Consider the following 20,172-nt stretch of genomic DNA (forward strand, 5'->3'; position numbering starts at 1 on the left):
GACAGTATGGCATCTGAGCCGTTGAATTGCGACTCCACTTTATCTCTATACTGACGTTTAGCTTTGTTTCTTCGCGTTGCAGAGTGAATAACTACACTGTTTATATTCTGCCATATTATCAGTTGCCTTGCAATGGTTAAATGCAGTGGTTTGCGCAAATGCTATCATCTATCCACGGTTTCTGGTTAGGGTAGATTTGAGTAGTCAAAGAGGGTACTAAATCTCCGATACACTTCCTTATAAACTCAGTCACCGCATCCATGTTTGCGTCAAGATTATTTTTGCAAGCTACCTGGAACATATCCCAGTCCACGTGATTAAAACAATCCTGAAGCATGGATTCTGATTGGTCAGACCAGCATTGAATAGTACAAAGCACTGGCACTTCCTGTTTGAGTTTCTGCCTATGGACGGGAGGATTTGCCGAAAGGAGGGCGGGGGAGGGCCTTGTAAGCATTCCGGAAGTTTGAATAGCAATGGTCAGGAGTCTTAGTAACACGAGTAGGACAGTCGATGTGTTTATAGAACTTCGGCAGCCTAGTCCTCAGATTTGCTTTGTTAAAATCCCCAGCGACAATAAATGCAGCCTCAGGATATGTGGTTTTTGGTTTGCATAAAGTCCAGTGAAGTTCTTTGAGGACAGTCAAGGTTTCGGCTTGAGGTGATATGTAAACAGCCATGGCGGAGGAGAATTCTCTTGGGAGATAATATGGTCGGCATTTAATTGTGAGGTATTCTAGGTCAGGTGAACAAAAGCACTTTGAGTTCCTGTATGTTCCTAGAATTACTCCATTATTCCTTAATCATGAAACACCCCCCTCTGCCCTTCTGCTTCCCGGAGAGATATTTGTTCCTGTCTGCGCGATGTACTGAGAATCCTGCGTATCCCGTGAGAGCCATGTTTCCGAGTATCAAAGCCAAATGCCGAATTTTCAAAACACCACTTTACCCATGTGTGTTCTGACTCTGGCCGAACCCATCGATATCTAGTCTCAATCAGAACCATTAGAATGTGTTTGTGTTCTAGAAATCGTCGGGGAGGTATTCAGATCCAGACTCATTGCGGAGAACAAACTAACATCTGTGGGTGTGGCGTATTGTTTGGCCGAATCAAGGAGTCTGGGTAGCCAGGCAAGTGTATGGCTGTTCCTGTGTCAACTTTACTCTGAAACTCCCCCAGTCACTCAACCATTCAGCATATGTACATACTGTATGAAAAGTGGTGTGGGCTGACTGATGTGGTCAAACAACATAGGAGCTATTACTAAGGCCCTGCACACTGTATCGTAAATACTGCCAGTGCCTGGATAAAGTATGGTTAGGACTCTGTTGTTTTCCTGGTTAACAACATCTCTCTTTTGAGAAATTGGTGTTGTGACACAATTCGTTGGTGTTATATTTACCAGCCTTAACCAGGAAGTTGTGTCCAAAACAAACTGGTTTGTAGTCATTCATTTACACCAGTAAGCCTGGCTCTAAGCCTCTCTCTCAGTTCTACAGGGAGGAAGATAAATTGATTCAGTAATGTCCAATGATTACCTGAGCCAGCTGAGAGATGGGCTTGAGCTGACTCGAGCAAATACAAAGCAGAGGCATTTCTCCTAAGTTGGCCACAGAGCTGGTGATGTAGTGTCTGTCGACACTTACTTGCTGCTGCCCAATAGTGGGTCTGACAGGCCTAAAGCCATTGACCCCTGGGGCAGAGCTGTTCCTCTTCTCGAGGGGAGCAGTGTGACAAGGAGACATGACGACCTCTTGCCTGCTCCCCAGTATATTTTCAGTTCGCCTTTTTTTATTATTAACAATAATAAATCAATACAAAGTTAAATGGGAAACATAAGTATTCATAAAGAGTATACAAAGGACTGTTGGGCTCGGGGGTACAATAACACATTACACAAGGACCTTAACATGCTGACCACACTGCTCGACCGTGTCAACAAGAGTCTGCCTAGCCAGATGCTAAAATATAACTTGGTTAGATTTGTGACGCTAGATGCGCTGCAAGTCTCGCCTCACCTCATTGGTTTTTAGGAGCATATATCCACGTGGGTGATTGAAAGATGAACTGAGGTTCACACTCCAGTCTCGTCGGTATTGGTAATGCACCTTGAATTGAGTTGGAAACCGCCATGTAAAGTCCGAAGAAGAAGCCTGAACGAGATGAGATTACTGGAAACAAACTTGGTTTACCCTTTTTATCAGTGGATTAATTGTCGGAGTAGAGGACCTTGTGCATTTCGTGTAAAACAACAACCTAAAGTTTATCCCAGGACAAAGTAGCTAACAACAGCAAGCTAGCTAGCTAAATTGCCATAAATGTTTAATGCTTTTTGACCTCTCCCCAAATTAATATAGTTGGTTCAGAGTTTATTTTGATATTTAAACCTGCGTGCCCTGATCGCGTCTGGTGTTGGTGGACAAAATCAACATGCGCGCGATGGCGGACGCAGGCACGCCAGCGGTCTAATCAGCATGTAAGGGATATACACACATTTGATCATTTTTTTGTTTGTGGAGTTTTTGTAAATATACATTTGTGAATCTGAATTTTGTCCAAAAGAATAATACAATGAATTCACATCAGGTCACAATGTAAATGTTCCAGAGAACTTTGGCAGACATGGTCACTCCGACATGTCACTCACACTCTCAGATGTACACGTGCGCACACACACACTAGCGCTTAGAGATTATTACTTTTTGAGGACGGTTTGGTTTCGGTTCAATTATAAAAACATTATGGTTTTGATTATTTTTTTTTTAACATTAAATGGATTATGCATTATGTTGGTTGAGTTCTGTAACACTGAATAAAACAATCAAAGTCCCATGATGGTAGTGACTGTCCATTACTGCTCATCACTTATTAACCAGCACTTATTCACATTACTTTAATGAAATCTTTCATTTGTTTTATGACTTTTATAATTCAAGTCCTCATCTCTATAGAGCTGCTGCCTATGCGATCTGACAAAATCACTATTTTAGTAGTTCTTCAAAGTAAATAAGACATACTTTTATAAATACCAACTGTCAATCACTTAGGTCATGTATTTTCAGGTAGAGCTACCTCACACGTTCTTCTCTCATTTCTCTGTGTCTGCCCCACACCGACCAGACAAATAGGAACGCAATGGATTATGGTCATTGTATTTAATTACCACATTTTCTGCGCTATGTTGAATATTGTCCTGTTAGAAACTACAACCCTCTACTACATCGCACTGTTTGGGTTTGATCTGATGTGTCTCTAGAGAAACTGCATTGAGCTCACAGAAGGGGAAAAAAAACAACTAAATGGAATTAAAATAATTGAACCGACGTCGGTCCATTAGTTGTTTAAAAAAACAAAAAATAACATACATTTTGGACACACACACACAGGCATCTTCCCTGAGTGCAGGTAACGTTGTGAGCTATGTGTTGTCTCTGCTAGTTTAAAGATGGACAGTGACGTTAACAGGAGGAGAGAGCACCTGCAGTCAGTACAGCACACCGGACAGGCACATCAGCAACCCTCACAACCATTCACCATCTCTGCCTAGACTTCACATCAACCATTCACCATCTCTGCCTAGACTTCACATCAACCATTCACCATCTCTGCCTAGACTTCACATCAACCATTCACCATCTCTGCCTAGACTTCACATCAACCATTCACCATCTCTGCCTACCATCTCTGCCTAGACTTCACATCAACCATTCACCATCTCTGCCTAGACTTCACATCAACCCTCACAACCATTCACCATCTCTGCCTAGACTTCACATCAACCATTCACCATCTCTGCCTAGACTTCACATCAACCATTCACCATCTCTGCCTAGACTTCACATCAACCATTCACCATCTCTGCCTAGACTTCACATCAACCCTCACAACCATTCACCATCTCTGCCTAGACTTCACATCAACCATTCACCATCTCTGCCTAGACTTCACATCAACCATTCACCATCTCTGCCTAGACTTCACATCAACCATTCACCATCTCTGCCTAGACTTCACATCAACCATTCACCATCTCTGCCTAGACTTCACATCAACCTTCAACAGCCATTCACTTTCACTTTGTCACCTTGGCCTCAGTCCCAACCAACGTATCACCATCGCTCTACCCATAGGTCACTACATTCTTTAACAGCCAATCACGTTCTCTCAAGTTCCCTGATCTGAATCCCAAACAACCAATCAGCACCGCCTAGACCTCACTACAGCCTTTAACAGCCAATCTTTCTCAGTCTCCCTGGCCTCTCCAAACTGATCCCTCATGGTCTTTATAACCACGTCTCTGTGGTCTACTGCAATGTATCACGCTCACTTTCTCCATATATACTCTACTGTACCCTATCTGTGCCTCAATGTAGCCCAGTACAGCACTAAATCACCTTATCCTTAGCTCTTCATATTACACCACATCCATATAGTCCACCACAACCAATCACGGTCTCCCTCTAGTCTCTACAGTATCTCTCTAAAGACCAGTCTCTTTCTTCTTCCTTTGACCTCATCTCTCGCTCATATCACACATAAAAATCTGCTCTGATGAAGCTTCTACCCATTTCCAATAGGAACATCTACATGTTGAGCTATATGTAGCCCTTGATATGTCAAGCTGACTTTGAGCTTTTAATGTGAATTCAAAATGTCATTGCTGTATTACATTGTAAGACACACACACAGTGCATGTGGAATGCCGACCCCCAAGTCAGGAGAACGAGCAGCCTTGGCCCCCGTCATCCCTCCAACCGTCCATCAGTACTCGTTTAATTTCTCTCTGTTCTCTCATTCCTCCCCTCCCTCGTTCTGCCCGTCCTGACCCCTGCCTATTAGATTAGATGGGCTGGGCGCTGCACTATGTGCTGTAGTGTCCCACAGGGCCGTCTGGGGTTAATCCACATGGTTCTGTCCTCCGCTCTCGCCGGGCTTTGTTGTTACAACGCCCATTACCAAGCCATGTCAGTGCTCCAGCACAACTCTCAGACACACAGAGAGAGAGAGAGGCAGTCGCACATACACACATGACTACACACACAGCGCCAATCAGGCTTCCTAAATGCCACCCCACCTCCCATCCCTAGCATAGTACCCCCTACCTCACCCCACCTCCCATCCCTAGCATAGTACCCCTACCTCACCCCACCTCCCATCCCTAGCATAGTACTCCCTACCTCACCCCACCTCCCATCCCTAGCATAGTACCCCCTACCTCACCCCACCTCCCATCCCTAGCATAGTACCCCCTACCTCACCCCACCTCCCATCCCTAGCATAGTACCCCCTACCTCACCCCACCTCCCATCCCTAGCATAGTACCCCCTACCTCACCCCACCTCCCATCCCTAGCATAGTACCCCCCTACCTCACCCCACCTCCCATCCCTAGCATAGTACCCCCTACCTCACCCCACCTCCCATCCCTAGCATAGTACCCCCTACCTCACCCCACCTCCCATCCCTAGCATAGTACTCCCTACCTCACCCCACCTCCCATCCCTAGCATAGTACCCCCTACCTCACCCCACCTCCCATCCCTAGCATAGTACCCCCTACCTCACCCCACCTCCCATCCCTAGCATAGTACCCCCTACCTCACCCCACCTCCCATCCCTAGCATGGTACCCCCTACCTCACCCCACCTCCCATCCCTAGCATAGTACCCCTACCTCACCCCACCTCCCATCCCTAGCATAGTACCCCCCCACCTACATCACCCCACCTCCCATCCCTAGCATAGTACCCCCTACCTCACCCCACCTCCCATCCCTAGCATAGTACCCCCTACCTCACCCCACCTCCCATCCCTAGCATAGTACCCCCATCACCCCACCTCCCATCCCTAGCATAGTACCCCCTCCCATCCCTCCCTAGCATAGTACCCCTACCTCACCCCACCTCCCATCCCTAGCATAGTACTCCCTACCTCACCCCACCTCCCATCCCTAGCATAGTACCCCCTACCTCACCCCACCTCCCATCCCTAGCATAGTACCCCCTACCTCACCCCACCTCCCATCCCTAGCATAGTACCCCCTACCTCACCCCACCGCTCCAGCAGACAGACAGACAGACAGACAGTTCATCTTTGCCTTGCACTGGATCTGGCCTGCTTTCAATTTGGAGTTTTGTTTGCTTTTGAATTCTTGTCTCCTGTCAACAGACTGAAACTATGTCTGGCTTCTGCAGATGCCCCCACCGTTTGTGTGTGTGTCACGCTCTGATCGTAATTATCTTGAGTGACAGCACCTGTAATGACAGCAGCTGTATCACGGACCCTGATTACTGCTCTCATTACGCTGATGACTGCTGCTATGAGACACACACACACACAGCGTGGCAACCTGCCCAGAGGGGTGTGCAATAGAAAATCAGGAATGGTTTGTGTAGCTTCAAGCTAATTTCTCTTTTCCGCCATGTCTGCCATCTCTAATAGCTTATTCCCCCTCCCCCTCTCTCCTGGTAGTGAGGCCGTCCAAGCCCAGATGCTCTGCGGACGGCCCCACCCTGGAGGGTACGGATGTGGTCCTGAGGTGTACATCCAGTGAGGGGACCAACCCCCTGCAGTACACCTGGGAGAAGACCAGCGACAACAAACTGCTGCCTGCCTCCGCCGTGCTAGGTAAGACGCATAATATTTATGGAAGCCAGGTTTCACCATCCCCAGATGGAGCAGATGCTTTGAAACAGAATGGCTATTCACTGCCAAATGGACCGAAGGGTCTCTGAAAAGTTTTGGCTTCCTGAACGTGCCTCTGTCAACCCCTCCCCCTCTGTCTGTAGACCCTGTGGGAGGCACCATGAATGTAAGGAACGCGTCCACCAGCTCCTCAGGAACCTACCGCTGCACAGCTAAGAACCACGTGGGCATGGAGGAGTGTATTCTACAGCTTGGCATCACTCCCCGTGAGTCCCTCAACGCCCCCTGATTCACCTTTATGTGATTCTTTTAATCGTGTGGGCATTTGTGCTGAGACTTGTATGGCTGTGTAGAGTCAAAATGGTGGGATTGTGTAGGATGAGTGTTTTTAATGATTTTCTCTGTGTGTGGTCTAGCCCCCAACACTGCTGGTATCATAGCTGGAGCCATCATCGCTGTTCTGCTGGCCCTCATCATCATCGCCATCATCCTCTTCTGCTGCTGCCGCGCCCGCAACAGGAAGAAGTACGAGAAGGAGATCTCCTACGAGATCAGGTACGGGCAACGCATTATTACACCGTCAATACTGTGTAGGATCCCCCAAATACACTTCATTGAACAGACACTGGTACATACTGCATCAAACTGATATAGCAGTGTAGTATGTATTGTCTAACTATCTGTATGTGGTTTATTTGGCTGCTACAGCCTGAGATAAAGCAATGAAAACTGTGCCAGTAGGTATGTGTCATTGTGAACGTCCAACATTCTCTGGCCCCAGTTCCTCCCGGCCCAGTCTCTCTCACTCTCTCTCTCTCTCTCACTCACTCTCTCTCACTCACTCTCTCTCTCTCTCACTCACTCTCTCACTCTCTCTCACTCACTCACTCTCACACACGGAAAAAATCTTGTCGCCCCATCAGCGTTCTTTTTTTCCCCTTCCTAAAATAAACGGCTTTGGTAATCAGTTTGGGGGTTTGTTTGTTCTGTGGATCCTGTCTGTCCTGCCCAGCCCCTCCTGGACACAGTATTCCATCCAGAAAGCACAGGGCCTCCCTCCCTCTGTCTCTGGGTCTGCAAGCTTCAGCCTGGACACTGTCTGGCTATCTGCCTGGCAACTCAGTGGAGCACAAAAAAGATTAGCCCAATGAGCACTGTGTCTGGGTACCCAGCCCTGACACACACACACGGAGGCACGCATACAGACAGGAATGCACGCTTGCACACACAGAAAAACACTTGTGCGCATACACACACCATGCATGCGCACACACACATATTTACTAACATATTCAAAGCCAAGGGCCCCTCAGGCTCAGTTTGATTGAGCTGTTTAATGGATTATTGCTGGTTATTAGTTTTGAATTGTGTTATTCTGTGAGCTGAAGGAGGTTGGTCAGAATGAAGGTTGCTCTGTTACCACTGCTGAGTCCTCATTCTTACTGGAGCTGACCAGAGCTGGCACAGTTCGAACTACATGCGATCATCGCTGTCTCTTTCTCTCCCTTCATCCTCTTTTTCTGTCTGACTGTCTTATTCCCCCTCTGTCTGTCTTATGTCTGTCTGTTGTCTGTCCCATTCACCCTCTCTGTCTGTGTGTCCCACCCTCTCTGTCTGTGTGTCCCACCCTCTCTGTCTGTGTCCCACCCTCTCTGTCTGTGTGTCCCACCCTCTCTGTCTGTCCCACCCTGTCTGTCTGTCCCACCCTGTCTGTCTGTCCCACACTCTCTCTGTGTTTCTGTCTGTCCCACCCTCTCTGTCTGTCCCACACTCTCTCTGTGTTTCTGTCTGTCCCACCCTCTCTGTCTGTCCTACACTCTCTCTGTCTGTCTGTCCCACACTCTCTCTGTCTGTCTGTCCCACACTCTCTCTGTGTTTCTGTCTTATTCACCCTGTCTGTCTGTCTCCCACCCTCTCTCTCTGTCTGTCTGTCCCACCTCTCTCTCTGTCTGTCCCATCCCTCTCTCTGTGTTTCTGTCTTATTCACTCTCCTCTGTCCCGCCCCTCTCTCTCTGTCTGTCTGTCCCACCCTTGTCTGTCTGTCTGTCTCTCTCCTTGTCTGTCTGTCTGTCCCACCCTACCACTCTCTCCTCTGTCTGTCCCACCCTCTGTCTGTCTGTCCCACCCTCTCTCTCTCTCTGTCTGTCTGTCCCACCCTCTCTCTCTCTGTCTGTCTGTCCCGCCCTCTCTCTCTCTTGTCTGTCTGTCTGTCCCGTCCCACTCTCTCTCCTTGTCTGTCTGTCCCGCCCTCTCTCTCCTGTCTGTCTGTCCCCCCCTCTCTCTCTCTCCTTGTCTGTCTGTCCCGCCCTCTCTGTCTCCTCCCTTGTCTGTCTGTCCCACTCTCTCTCTCTCCTGTCTGTCTGTCCTCCTCTCTTGTCTGTTTGTCCCACAGTCTCTCTCTTGTCTGTCTGTCCCACCCTCTCTCTCCTTGTCTGTCTGTCCCACCCTCTCCCTCCTTGTCTGTCTGTCCCACCCTCTCTCCCTTGTCTGTCTGTCCCACCCTCTCTCTCCTTGTCTGTCTGTCCCATCCCTCTCTCTCTTGTCTGTCTGTCCCACCTCTCTCTCCCTTGTCTGTCTGTCCCGCCCTCTCTCTCCTTGTCTGTCTGTCCCACCCCTCTCTCTCCTGTGTTTGTCTGTCCCGCCCTCTCTCTCTGTGTTTGTCCCACAGTCTCTCCTTGTCTGTCTGTCCCACCCTCTGTCCCACCCTCTCCTTGTCTGTCTGTCCCACCCTCTCTCTCCTTGTCTGTCTGTCCCACCCTCTCTCCCTTGTCTCTGTCCCACCCTCTCTCTCCTTGTCTGTCTGTCCCACCCCTCTCTCTCCTTGTCTGTCTGTCTGTCCCACCCTCTCTCTGTCTGTCCCACCCTCTCTCCTTGTCTGTCTGTCCCGCCCCTCTCTCTCTGTGTTTCTGTCTGTCCCATGCTCTCTGTGTTTCTGTCTGTCCCGCCAGCTCTCTGTCTTTCTGTCTGTCTGTCCCGCCTCTCTCTCTCTCCTTGTCTGTCTGTCTGTCTGTCCCCGCCTCTCTCTCTCTCCTTGTCTGTCTGTCTGTCTGTCTGTCCCGCCCTCTCTCTTCTCTTGTCTGTCTGTCCCGCCCTCTCTCTCTCTCTCTTGTCTGTCTGTCCCCCACCCTCTCTCTCTCCTTGTCTGTCTGTCTGTCCCGCCCTCTCTCTCTGTGTTTGTCTGTCCCACCCTCTCTCTCTGTGTTTGTCCCACAGTCTCTCCTTGTCTGTCCCTGTCCCACGCTCTCTCTGTGTCTGTCTGTCCCACCCTCTCTCTCTCTGTCTGTCTGTCCCGCCCCTCTCTCTGTCTGTCTGTCTGTCTGTCCCACCCTCTCTCTCCTGTCTGTCTGTCTGTCCCGCCCTCTCTCTCTCTCTCCTTGTCTGTCTGGCCCGCCCTCTCTCTCTCTCTCTGTCTGTCTGGCCCGCCCTCTCTCTCTCTCCTTGTCTGTCTGGCCCGCCCTCTCTCTCTCTCTCCTTGTCTGTCTGTCCCGCCCTCTCTGTCTCTCTCTTGTCTGTCTGGCCCGCCCTCTCTCTCTCTCCTTGTCTGTCTGGCCCGCTTGTCTGTCTGTCTGTCTGTCCCGCCCTCTCTCTCCTCCTTGTCTGTCTGTCCCGCCCTCTCTCTCTCCCTTGTCTGTCTGGCCCGCCCTCTCTCTCTCTCCTTGTCTGTCTGTCCCCCTCTCCCTCCCTCTCTCTCTCTCCTTGTCTGTCTGGCCCGCCCTCTCTCTCTCTCCTTGTCTGTCTGTCCCGCCCTCTCTCTCTCTCCTTGTCTGTCTGTCTGTCCCGCCCTCTCTCTCTCTCTCCTTGTCTGTCTGTCCCGCCCTCTCTCTGTCTGTCCCGCCCTCTCTTGTCTGTCTGGCCCGCCCTCTCTCTCTCTCCTTGTCTGTCTGGCCCGCCCTCTCTCTCTCTCCTTGTCTGTCTGGCCCGCCCTCTCTCTCTTTGTCTGTCTGGCCCCCCTCTCTCTCTCTCTGTCCTTGTCTGTCTGGCCCGCCCTCTGTCTGTCTCTCTCCTTGTCTGTCTGGCCCGCCCCTCTCTCTCTCTCCTTGTCTGTCTGTCCCGCCCCTCTCTCTCTCTCCTTGTCTGTCTGGCCCGCCCTCTCTCTCTCTCCTTGTCTGTCTGTCCCGCCCTCTCTCTCTCTCTTGTCTGTCTGGCCCGCCCTCTCTCTCTCTCCTTGTCTGTCTGGCCCGCCCTTGTCTGTCTGTCCCGCTCTCTCTCCTTGTCTGTCTGGCCCGCCCTCTCTCTCTCTCCTTGTCTGTCTGTCCCGCCCTCTCTGTCTGTCCTCTCTCTTGTCTGTCTGGCCCGCCCTCTCTCTCTTGTCTGTCTGTCCCGCCCTCTCTCCTTGTCTGTCTGTCCCACCCTCTCCCTCCTTGTCTGTCTGTCCCACCCTCTCTCTCCTTGTCTGTCTGTCCCACCCTCTCTCTCCTTGTCTGTCTGTCCCATCCTCTCTCTCCTTGTCTGTCTGTCCCGCCCTCTCTCTCCTTGTTTGTCTGTCCCGCCCTCTCTTCTCCTTGTCTGTCTGTCCCGCCCTCTCTCTCTGTGTTTGTCCCACAGTCTCTGTCTTGTCTGTCCCACCCTCTCTCTCTGTGTTTGTGTCCCACAGTCTCTCCTGTCTGTCCCACCCTCTCCTCTGTCTGTCCCACCCTGTCTGTCTGTCCCACCCTCTCTCTCCTTGTGTCTGTCCCCACCCTCTCTCTCCTTGTCTGTCTGTCCCACCCTCTCCTTGTCTGTCTGTCCCACCCTTCTCTCTGTCTGTCTGTCTGTCCCACCCTCTCTCTCCTTGTCTGTCTCTGTCCCACCCTCTCTCTCTCTCCTTGTCTGTCTGTCCCACCCTCTCTCTCTGTGTTTCTGTCTGTCTGTCCCATGCTCTCTGTGTTTCTGTCTGTCCCTCCTGTCTGTCTCCTTGTCTGTCTGTCTGTCCCGCCCTCTCTCTCTCTGTCTCCTTGTCTGTCTGTCTGTCCGCCCTCTCTCTCTCTCTGTCTCCTTGTCTGTCTGTCCCGCCCTCTCTCTCTCCTGTTTGTCTGTCCCACCCTCTCTCTCTGTGTTTGTCACACAGTCTCTCCTTGTCTGTCTGTCCCACGCTCTCTCTGTGTTTCTGTCCCGCCCTCTCTCTCTCTGTCTGTCTGTCCCGCCCTCTCTCTCTCTGTCTGTCTGTCCCGCCCTCTCTCTCTCTGTCTGTCTGTCTGTCCCGCCCTCTCTCTCTCTCCTTGTCTGTCTGTCCCGCCCCCTCTCTCTCTCCTTGTCTGTCTGTCCCGTCTGTCCCCGCCCCCTCTCTGTCTCCTTGTCTGTCTGTCCCGCCCTCTCTCTCCTTGTCTGTCTGTCCCGCCCTCTCTCTCTGTGTTTGTCTGTCCCGCCCTCTCTCTCTGTGTTTGTCCCACAGTCTCTCCTTGTCTTTCTGTCCCACCCTCTCCCTCCTTGTCTGTCTGTCCCACCCTCTCCCTCCTTGTCTGTCTGTCCCACCCTCTCTCTCCTTGTCTGTCTGTCCCACCCTCTCTCTCCTTGTCTGTCTGTCCCACCCTCTCTCTCCTTGTCTGTCTGTCCCACCCTCTCTCTCCTTGTGTCTGTCCCACCCTCTCTCTCCTTGTTTGTCTGTCCCGCCCTCTTTCTCCGTGTTTGTCTGTCCCGCCCTCTCTCTCTGTGTTTGTCCCACAGTCTGTCTGTCCCACCCTCTCTCTCCTTGTCTGTCTGTCCCACCCTCTCTCTCCTTGTGTCTGTCCCACCCTCTCTCTCCTTGTCTGTCTGTCCCACCCTCTCTCTCCTTGTCTGTCTGTCCCACCCTCTCTCTCCTTGTCTGTCCCACCCTCTCTCTCCTTGTCTGTCTGTCTGTCCCACCCTCTCTCTCTCTCTCCTTGTCTGTCTGTCCCGCCCTCTCTCTCTGTGTTTCTGTCTGTCCCACGCTCTCTGTGTTTCTGTCTGTCCCGCCCTCTCTGTGTTTCTGTCTGTCCCGCCTTCTCTCTCTGTCTGTCTGTCTGTCTGTCCCGCCCTCTCTCTCTCTCTCTCCTTGTCTGTCTGGCCCGCCCTCTCTCTCTCTCCTTGTCTGTCTGGCCCGCCCTCTCTCTCTCTGTCTCTCTCCTTGTCTGTCTGTCCCGCCCTCTCTCTCTCCTTGTTTGTCTGTCCCACCCTCTCTCTCTGTGTCTTGTCCCACAGTCTCTCCTTGTCTGTCTGTCCCACGCTCTCTCTCTGTGTCTGTCTGTCCCACCCTCTCTGTCTGTCTGTCCCGCCCTCTCCGTGTTTCTGTCTGTCTGTCCCGCCCGCTCTCTCTCTCTGTCTGTCTGTCCCGCCCTGTCCCGCCCTCTCTCTCTCTGTCTGTCTGTCCCTCTCCCTTGTCTGTCTCTCTCTCTCCTTGTCTGTCTGTCCCGCCCTCTCTCTCTCTCCTTGTCTGTCTGTCCCGCCCCCTCTCTCTCTCCTTGTCTGTCTGTCCCGCCCTCTCTCTCTCTCCTTGTCTGTCTGTCCCGCCCCCGCCCTCTCTCTCTTTGTCTGTCTGGCCCGCCCTCTCTCTCTCTCCTTGTCTGTCTGTCCCGCCCTCTCTCTCTCTCCTTGTCTGTCTGTCCCGCCCCTCTCTCTCCTTTGTCTGTCTGTCCCGCCCTCTCTCTCTCTCTCCTGTCTGTCTGTCCCTCCCTCTCTCTCTCTCTCCTTGTCTGTCTGGCCCGCCCCTCTCTCTCTCCTTGTCTGTCTGGCCCGCCCTCTCTCTCTCTCTCTCCTTGTCTGTCTGGCCCGCCCCTCTCTCTCTCTCTGTTGTCTGTCTGGCCCGCCCTCTCTCTCTCTTGTCTGTCTGTCCCGCCCTGTCTGGCCCGCCTCTCTCTCTCTCCTTGTCTGTCTGTCCCGCCCGCTCTCTCTCTCCCGCCCTCTCTCCTTGTCTGTCTGGCCCGCCCTCTCTCTCTCTCCTTGTCTGTCTGGCCCGCCCTCTCTCTCTCTCTCTTGTCTGTCTGGCCCGCCCTCTCTCTCTCTCTCCTGTCTGTCTGGCCCGCCCTCTCTCTCTCTCTCTCCTTGTCTGTCTGGCCCGCCCTCTCTCTCTCTCTCTCCTTGTCTGTCTGGCCCGCCCTCTCTCTCTCTCTCTCTCCTTGTCTGTCTGGCCCGCCCTCTCTCTCTCTCTCCTTGTCTGTCTGGCCCGCCCTCTCTCTCTCTCCTTGTCTGTCTGGCCCGCCCTCTCTCTCTCTCTCTCTGTGTTTGTCTGTCCCGCCCTCTCTCTCTGTGTTTGTCTGTCCCGCCCTCTCTCTCTGTGTTTGTCACACAGTCTCTCCTTGTCTGTCTGTCCCACGCTCTCTCTCTCTCTGTCTGTCTGTCCCGCCCTCTCTCTCTCTCCTTGTCTGTCTGTCCCGCCCCCTCTCTCTCTCTCTGTCTGTGTCTGTCTGTCTGTCTGTCCCGCCCTCTCTCTCTCCTTGTCTGTCTGTCCCGACCCCTCTCTCTCTCCTTGTCTGTCTGTCCCGCCCTCTCTCTCTCTCCCGCCCCTCTGTCTGTCTGGCCCGCCCTCTCTCTCTCTCCTTGTCTGTCTGGCCCGCCCTCTCTCTCTCTCCTTGTCTGTCTGGCCCGCCCTCTCTCTCTCTCCTTGTCTGTCTGGCCCGCCCCCTCTCTCTCTCCTTGTCTGTCTGGCCCGCCCTCTCTCTCTCTCTTGTCTGTCTGGCCCGCCCTCTCTCTCTCTCCTTGTCTGTCTGGCCCGCCCTCTCTCTCTCTCCTGTCTGTCTGGCCCGCCCCTCTCTCTCTCTCTTGTCTGTCTGGCCCGCCCTCTCTTGTCTGTCTGGCCCGCCCTCTCTCTCTCTGTCTGTCCCGCCCTCTCTCTCTGTCTGTCCCGCCGCCCCGCCCTCTCTCTCTCTCTGTGTTTGTCTGTCTGTCCCGCCCGCTGTCCTCTCTCCTCCCTTGTCTGTCTGGCCCGCCCTCTCTCTCTCTCCTCTGTCTGGCCCGTCTGTCTGGCCCGCTCTCTCTCTCTCTCCTTGTCTGTCTGGCCCGCCCTCTCTCTCTCCTTGTCTGTCTGGCCCGCCCCTCTCTCTCCTTGTCTGTCTGGCCCGCCCTCTCTCTCTCCTTGTCTGTCTGGCCCGCCCTCTCTCTCTCCTTGTCTGTCTGTCCCGCCCCTCTCTCTCTCTTGTCTGTCTGTCTGCCCGCCCTCTCTCTCCTTGTGTCCCCCGCCTCTCTCTCTCTCCTTGTCTGTCTGGCCCGCCCCTCTCTCTCTCCTTGTCTGTCTGTCCCGCCTTCTCTCTCTCTCTGTCTGTCCCGCCCTCTCTCTATCTCTGTCTGTCCCGCCCTCTCTCTCTCTCCTTGTCTGTCTGTCCCGCCCTCTCTGTCTCCTTGTCTGTCTGTCCCGCCCTCTCTCTCTCCTTGTCTGTCTGTCCCGCCCTCTCTCTCTGTGTTTGTCCCCCGCTCTCTCTCTGTGTTTCTGTCTGTCCCACCTTCTCTGTCTGTCTGTCCCGCCCTCTCTGTGTTTCTCTCTGTCTGTCCCACCTTCTCTCTCTCTCTGTCTGTCCCGCCCTCTCTCTCTCTCTGTCTGTCTGTCCCGCCCTCTCTCTCTCTCCTTGTCTGTCTGTCCCGCCTTCTCTCTCCTTGTCTGTCTGTCCCGCCCTCTCTCTCTCCTTGTCTGTCTGTCCCGCCTCTCTCTCTGTGTTTGTCCCACAGTCTCTCCTTGTCTGTCTGTCCCACGCTCTCTCTCTGTGTTTCTCTGTCCCACCTTCTCTGTCTGTCTGTCCCGCCCTCTCTGTGTTTCTGTCTGTCTGTCCCGCCCTCTCTCTCTCTCTGTCTGTCTGTCCCGCCCTCTCTCTCTCTCTGTCTGTCTGTCCCGCCCTCTCTCTCTCTCCTTGTCTGTCTGTCCCGCCCTCTCTCTCTCTCCTTGTCTGTCTGTCCCGCCCTCTCTGTCTCCTTGTCTGTCTGTCCCGCCCGCCCTCTCTGTCTGTCTGTCTGTCTCTGTTTCTGTGTTATCTTTATCTTTATTATCTTTATTGTTTATCTTTCACTTTCTTTCTCTGTCTGGACCCCTGGGGGAAAATCCAAACCCATGTGAATGTGCAAGGGAGTGAAAAAGCTTGTGTTTTTTTACATAACCATCTCACCCCCCTTCTCTCCTTCAGAGAGGACGTCCCCCCTCCGAAGAGCCGCGTATCGACGGCCCGCTCCTTCACCAGCGTGGGCAGCCAGCGCTCCTCCCTGGGCTCCATGTCCCCCTCCAACCTACACGAGTACGCCCTCAAGCCCCAGTACGACAAAATCCCCTCCGTGGAGGAGTATGAGAGGCCCCCCAGCCACGCACCCCTGCCCCCACCCGTCGCCAGCAAGATGGCCGGCCCCAACCTCAGCCGCATGGGCGCCATCGCCGTCATGATCCCCGCCCAGAACAGGGACGGCTCCATTGTTTAGTGGAAAGAAACAGAAAGACCGGGGGACACTAGCCAGAGAGGTGGGGTGGCTTGGCTGGGGGACTGTGCTGGGCAGCCAGATTCTACCCTCTACCACTCACCACCAATTGGGACCCCCGCTCTGCTTTATGGAGGTTTGGGTGTGGTGTTGTACTGAGGAGAAAAGAGAAGCAGTATTGTACCATGTCACCCACTATGAACTATTTACTGTTGACAAAAAAACAGATGCTTTTATGAATTTTACTTCCTGAACTTTTTCACACATGACAATTATGAATTCTAGGCTGGGTACATTTTAATGGTCAATTCACACAGTTTTCTTTGTACATAGTTGAATGCATGATGTTTTTTTTATCTAGCCGGCCCTGTGCATAGAGAGTTGTGTTCAGAGCGGACCAAGGTCTCTGATTGGCCTGTTGTGTACCATGTAGAGTATTACAGCTTGACGTGTATGTTTCTGGGAAATGTACTGTTCTACTCTACTTTCTTTGGATGAAATACTCACAGAGTGATCAGACATGTTTGATCAATTCACTTCTGTAACACACAGCTTATGTCAAGAATAGGGGTTGCCGAAGGGATTTTAGAGTTCTGCTTTTCAAAATAATTATTTGTCAAGTAGTTACCTTTTTAAAGATGTTCATTCCACTGATTGGACTGTGGCGGATGTCATGGCCATGTTTGCCAGCCCTGAGAGAAATTGGGTCAGCTGGTTATTTCGACAGTTGACCGTTTTGAAATGCCCAGCTTGGTCTGGAGGGGACTGGTGGACAGGGTTGGCTAATGACACGGAAGGGGGAGTTCAGACCTCCACATGTTGTGATTAGTGTATTGTCTCTTTGCTGGGTTTACAGCCCACCCCTCAAGTTCCTACAACAGGCAGTGTTTTGGGAGGTGCGTGGTGAGGTTCACTGAACAATCATATTTGATTGTGTTTGACTGCTACCAGCCCCTCTCACCCCGCCAGTACACCCCTTCCTGTCCCCTACACTGTATGGTATTATTAACCCGCTCTGGTGTTTAACCATCAAACCCCTGAACAAAATGGTACATTTGTAACTGCACACTCAGGATTCAATATCTCGATGAAACAACTTTCTCAATGGTCATTATGAAGTCAAAAATGTTTAATGGTTCATTCATGCACCTCTATTCATGAAGGATAAATGAAGGATGACGTTTGTACAGTATAGTAATTTACATGATATATGGAAGGAAGTGAGTGTTGAGGGGAAGAAGAAGATATTAGAAGACTGAGCCACGGGTGGTAGGTTTATGCTGCACCAACAGCACAGTAACTCTGTTTTCCAGGGTGTCTATAATGCACCCATGCTCTCTCACTCTGTCACATACTCTCAGCCCCCCAGTCAGTGCTTCTGCTCAGCCCAGATGGAGTGTTTCTGTGACATCAGTGTTCTTGTGCCTTGTCTGTACTGACTTGTATCACATACATACTGTTACAGCCACAGGCCTCTAGGTGTGTGTGTGTGTGTACCCAGGCTGGGCTCTAGTCTTCTACCGTTGCTATGCACTGTACATGTATGTTTTGTAGCCAGCTGTCGTTGTATGATACATGACACAATAGTTGGCTACAGAACATGCAATATGTCTGTAGTACGAGACCCACATCGGCATGACAACTAGTCCACTTTTCACGGTTCTGGATCCTGTGTAAATCCACATCAACTGAGTGGAGGTTGGTTGCTTTACTTCCCCATCCGAAATGGATTCTTTTAATTTACATTAGCTCTATATTCGAACATTAGCAATGTCAAAAACAACAACAAAAACAGTTGACTCACAGTTGTTACTTCTTTTTTAGTTTTAAATGCATTATTTGAGGTTTAATTTTTTTTTTTTAATGAAGTCTTTGTTTGTATGTGTAAATATACTGTAAAAGGTACACTATCTCTAGAACTAATCCCACCACACTTCCTCTAATGCCCTGTATGTATGGTGATGCTCTGCCGTGCTCTGCTTGGTTAATGTGTATCTAAACCATGATCGATGGGTAAATAACAGTGGAGGGTGAAAGCCCACTAATGTTAATTCAGATGGGCACCACTGGAATTCTACTGCAGCCATGTTTCAATATCCACATTAGCTTATTCATTCTGATGAAGCAATCGCATGCATTGTAAATAGTATACTAGTATGGTTAATGAAACACACACAGACTGTGTGTGTATGAAATAGAAAGTATTAGATTTGAGGTGGATGAAGTGGAGGAGACCGGTGAAGACCTCTCGGAGTTGTGTCCTTACGCCTCTCCATGTTGTGGCAGGTGTAACCTCACACATGGGGACAGCAGCCACATCCGAGACAGGACGTAAAGTGAAACCCACCCCGTACATTATCCCGAAGTGAAAAACCTGTCAGCGCTCTCGAAGCCCAGGGAACTGTGTGTTGGTGTGTGTCTTTACTGTCTGGATTTGTCCCCAATATAGTATTTTAGTAGACCCCCAACTGCTGACAAACTACAGAGCCATTAGGGAGGTAGTCATGTTGTACAGTCCCTCTCAACTCAGAAAACGAATAAGTACTACTAACATGGTATTAACTGTAGCTTTTAAAACTAGTGTACTAATATTGTATGAAGATTTTATTTGGAGGTTTGTTTGCACATTGTGTGATCATACCTGTTTTTATTTTTGTGCGTGTATTTTTTTGTGCTGTATTTTTAAATAATAAAGGACACAAAATGAAAGAAATAATAACATTATTTTGCCTTTCTTTCCCATAGCAGCAGCTTTTGACTGTCTTAAATCAGTGTTTTTCTCTCTGCAAGTATCAGCAGCCTGCCTGTCTATCCTCTGTGACATGGCTGGCCCTCCTCCAGGCTTCCTCTGTGACATGACTGGCCCTCCTCCAGGCTTCCTCTGTGACATGGCTGTCCCTCCTCCAGGTTTTCCTCTGTGACATGGCTGGCCCTCCTCCAGGTTTTCCTCTGTGACATGGCTGGCCCTCCTCCAGGCTTCCTCTGTGACATGGCTGGCCCTCCTCCAGGCTTCCTCTGTGACATGACTGGCCCTCCTCCAGGCTTCCTCTGTGACATGGCTGTCCCTCCTCCAGGCTTTTCCTCTGTGACATGGCTGTCCCTCCTCCAGGTTTTCCTCTGTGACATGGCTGGCCCTCCTCCAGGCCTCCTCTGTGACATGGCTGGCCCTCCTCCAGGCTTCCTCTGTGACATGGCTGGCCCTCCTTCAGGCTTCCTCTGTGACATGGCTGGCCCTCCTCCAGGCTTCCTCTGTGACATGGCTAGCCCTCCTCCAGGCTTCCTCTGATATGGCTGGCCCTCCTCCAGGCGTCCTCTGTGACATGGCTGGCCCTCCTCCAGGTTTTCCTCTGTGACATGGCTGGCCCTCCTCCAGGTTTTCCTCTGTGACATGGCTGGCCCTCCTCCAGGCTTCCTCTGTGACATGGCTGGCCCTCCTCCAGGCTTCCTCTGTGACATGGCTGGCCCTCCTCCAGGCTTCCTCTGTGACATGGCTGGCCCTCCTCCAGGCTTCCTCTGTGACATGGCTGGCCCTCCTCCAGGCTTCCTCTGTGACATGGCTGGCCCTCCTCCAGGCTTCCTCTGTGACATGGCTGGCCCTCCTCCAGGCTTCCTCTGTGACATGGCTGGCCCTCCTCCAGGCTTCCTCTGTGACATGGCTGGCCCTCCTCCAGGCTTCCTCTGTGACATGGCTGGCCCTCCTCCAGGCTTCCTCTGTGACATGGCTGGCCCACCTCCAGGCTTCCTCTGTGACATGGCTGGCCCTCCTCCAGGCTTCCTCTGTGACATGGCTGGCCCTCCTCCAGGCTTCCACTGTGATTCATTTGAATCAGGCAGTGATTTTCAACATTAATGCCAGGTGAGCTTCCTTTTTATCCACGTAATGATTATAATTAATCAATCAAGCACAAAGGCACGATGATCAGAATCCGCCCAGTGAAAGCCACAGCTCCGTTGAAACAGGCAGCACTAGAACCTTACATATACTAGCATGATTCACACGATAGGGCCAAGCTTTCCTGGGCTGGCCTGATGACACATCCACCAGAGTTGCTGGAAAGGACAATGTGAAAAGAAAATAACCGAGCCAGCACAGTATGGTTGGGTTCAGCCCTGTAGTGTGAATCAGAAAACTACTCCAGGCCACTGCCCTGGTTTGACTTGAGGGAACAGGGGAGTAATGTCTTTCCTCTGTGTTTCACCCA

The 20,172-nt window shown here is 51.7% G+C and overlaps 1 protein-coding gene across 1 annotated transcript in view; it reads left to right on the forward strand.

The window, feature by feature from the left end:
- LOC135550684 (coxsackievirus and adenovirus receptor homolog) overlaps nt 1–18,691 on the forward strand; it is a 96,858-nt gene extending 78,167 nt beyond the window's left edge. The window contains exons 4-7 of the mRNA XM_064981709.1: nt 6,470–6,625; nt 6,787–6,909; nt 7,060–7,198; nt 15,688–18,691. Of these exons, the coding sequence (XP_064837781.1) occupies nt 6,470–6,625; nt 6,787–6,909; nt 7,060–7,198; nt 15,688–15,973 (704 nt within the window). The 3' untranslated portion in view covers nt 15,974–18,691. The remainder of the gene's footprint in view (nt 1–6,469; nt 6,626–6,786; nt 6,910–7,059; nt 7,199–15,687) is intronic.
- The last annotated feature ends 1,481 nt before the right edge of the window (nt 18,692–20,172 follow it).

The sequence above is a fragment of the Oncorhynchus masou genome, chromosome 12, assembly GCF_036934945.1.
Source record: "Oncorhynchus masou masou isolate Uvic2021 chromosome 12, UVic_Omas_1.1, whole genome shotgun sequence".
Classification (NCBI taxonomy): Eukaryota; Metazoa; Chordata; class Actinopteri; order Salmoniformes; family Salmonidae; genus Oncorhynchus; species Oncorhynchus masou.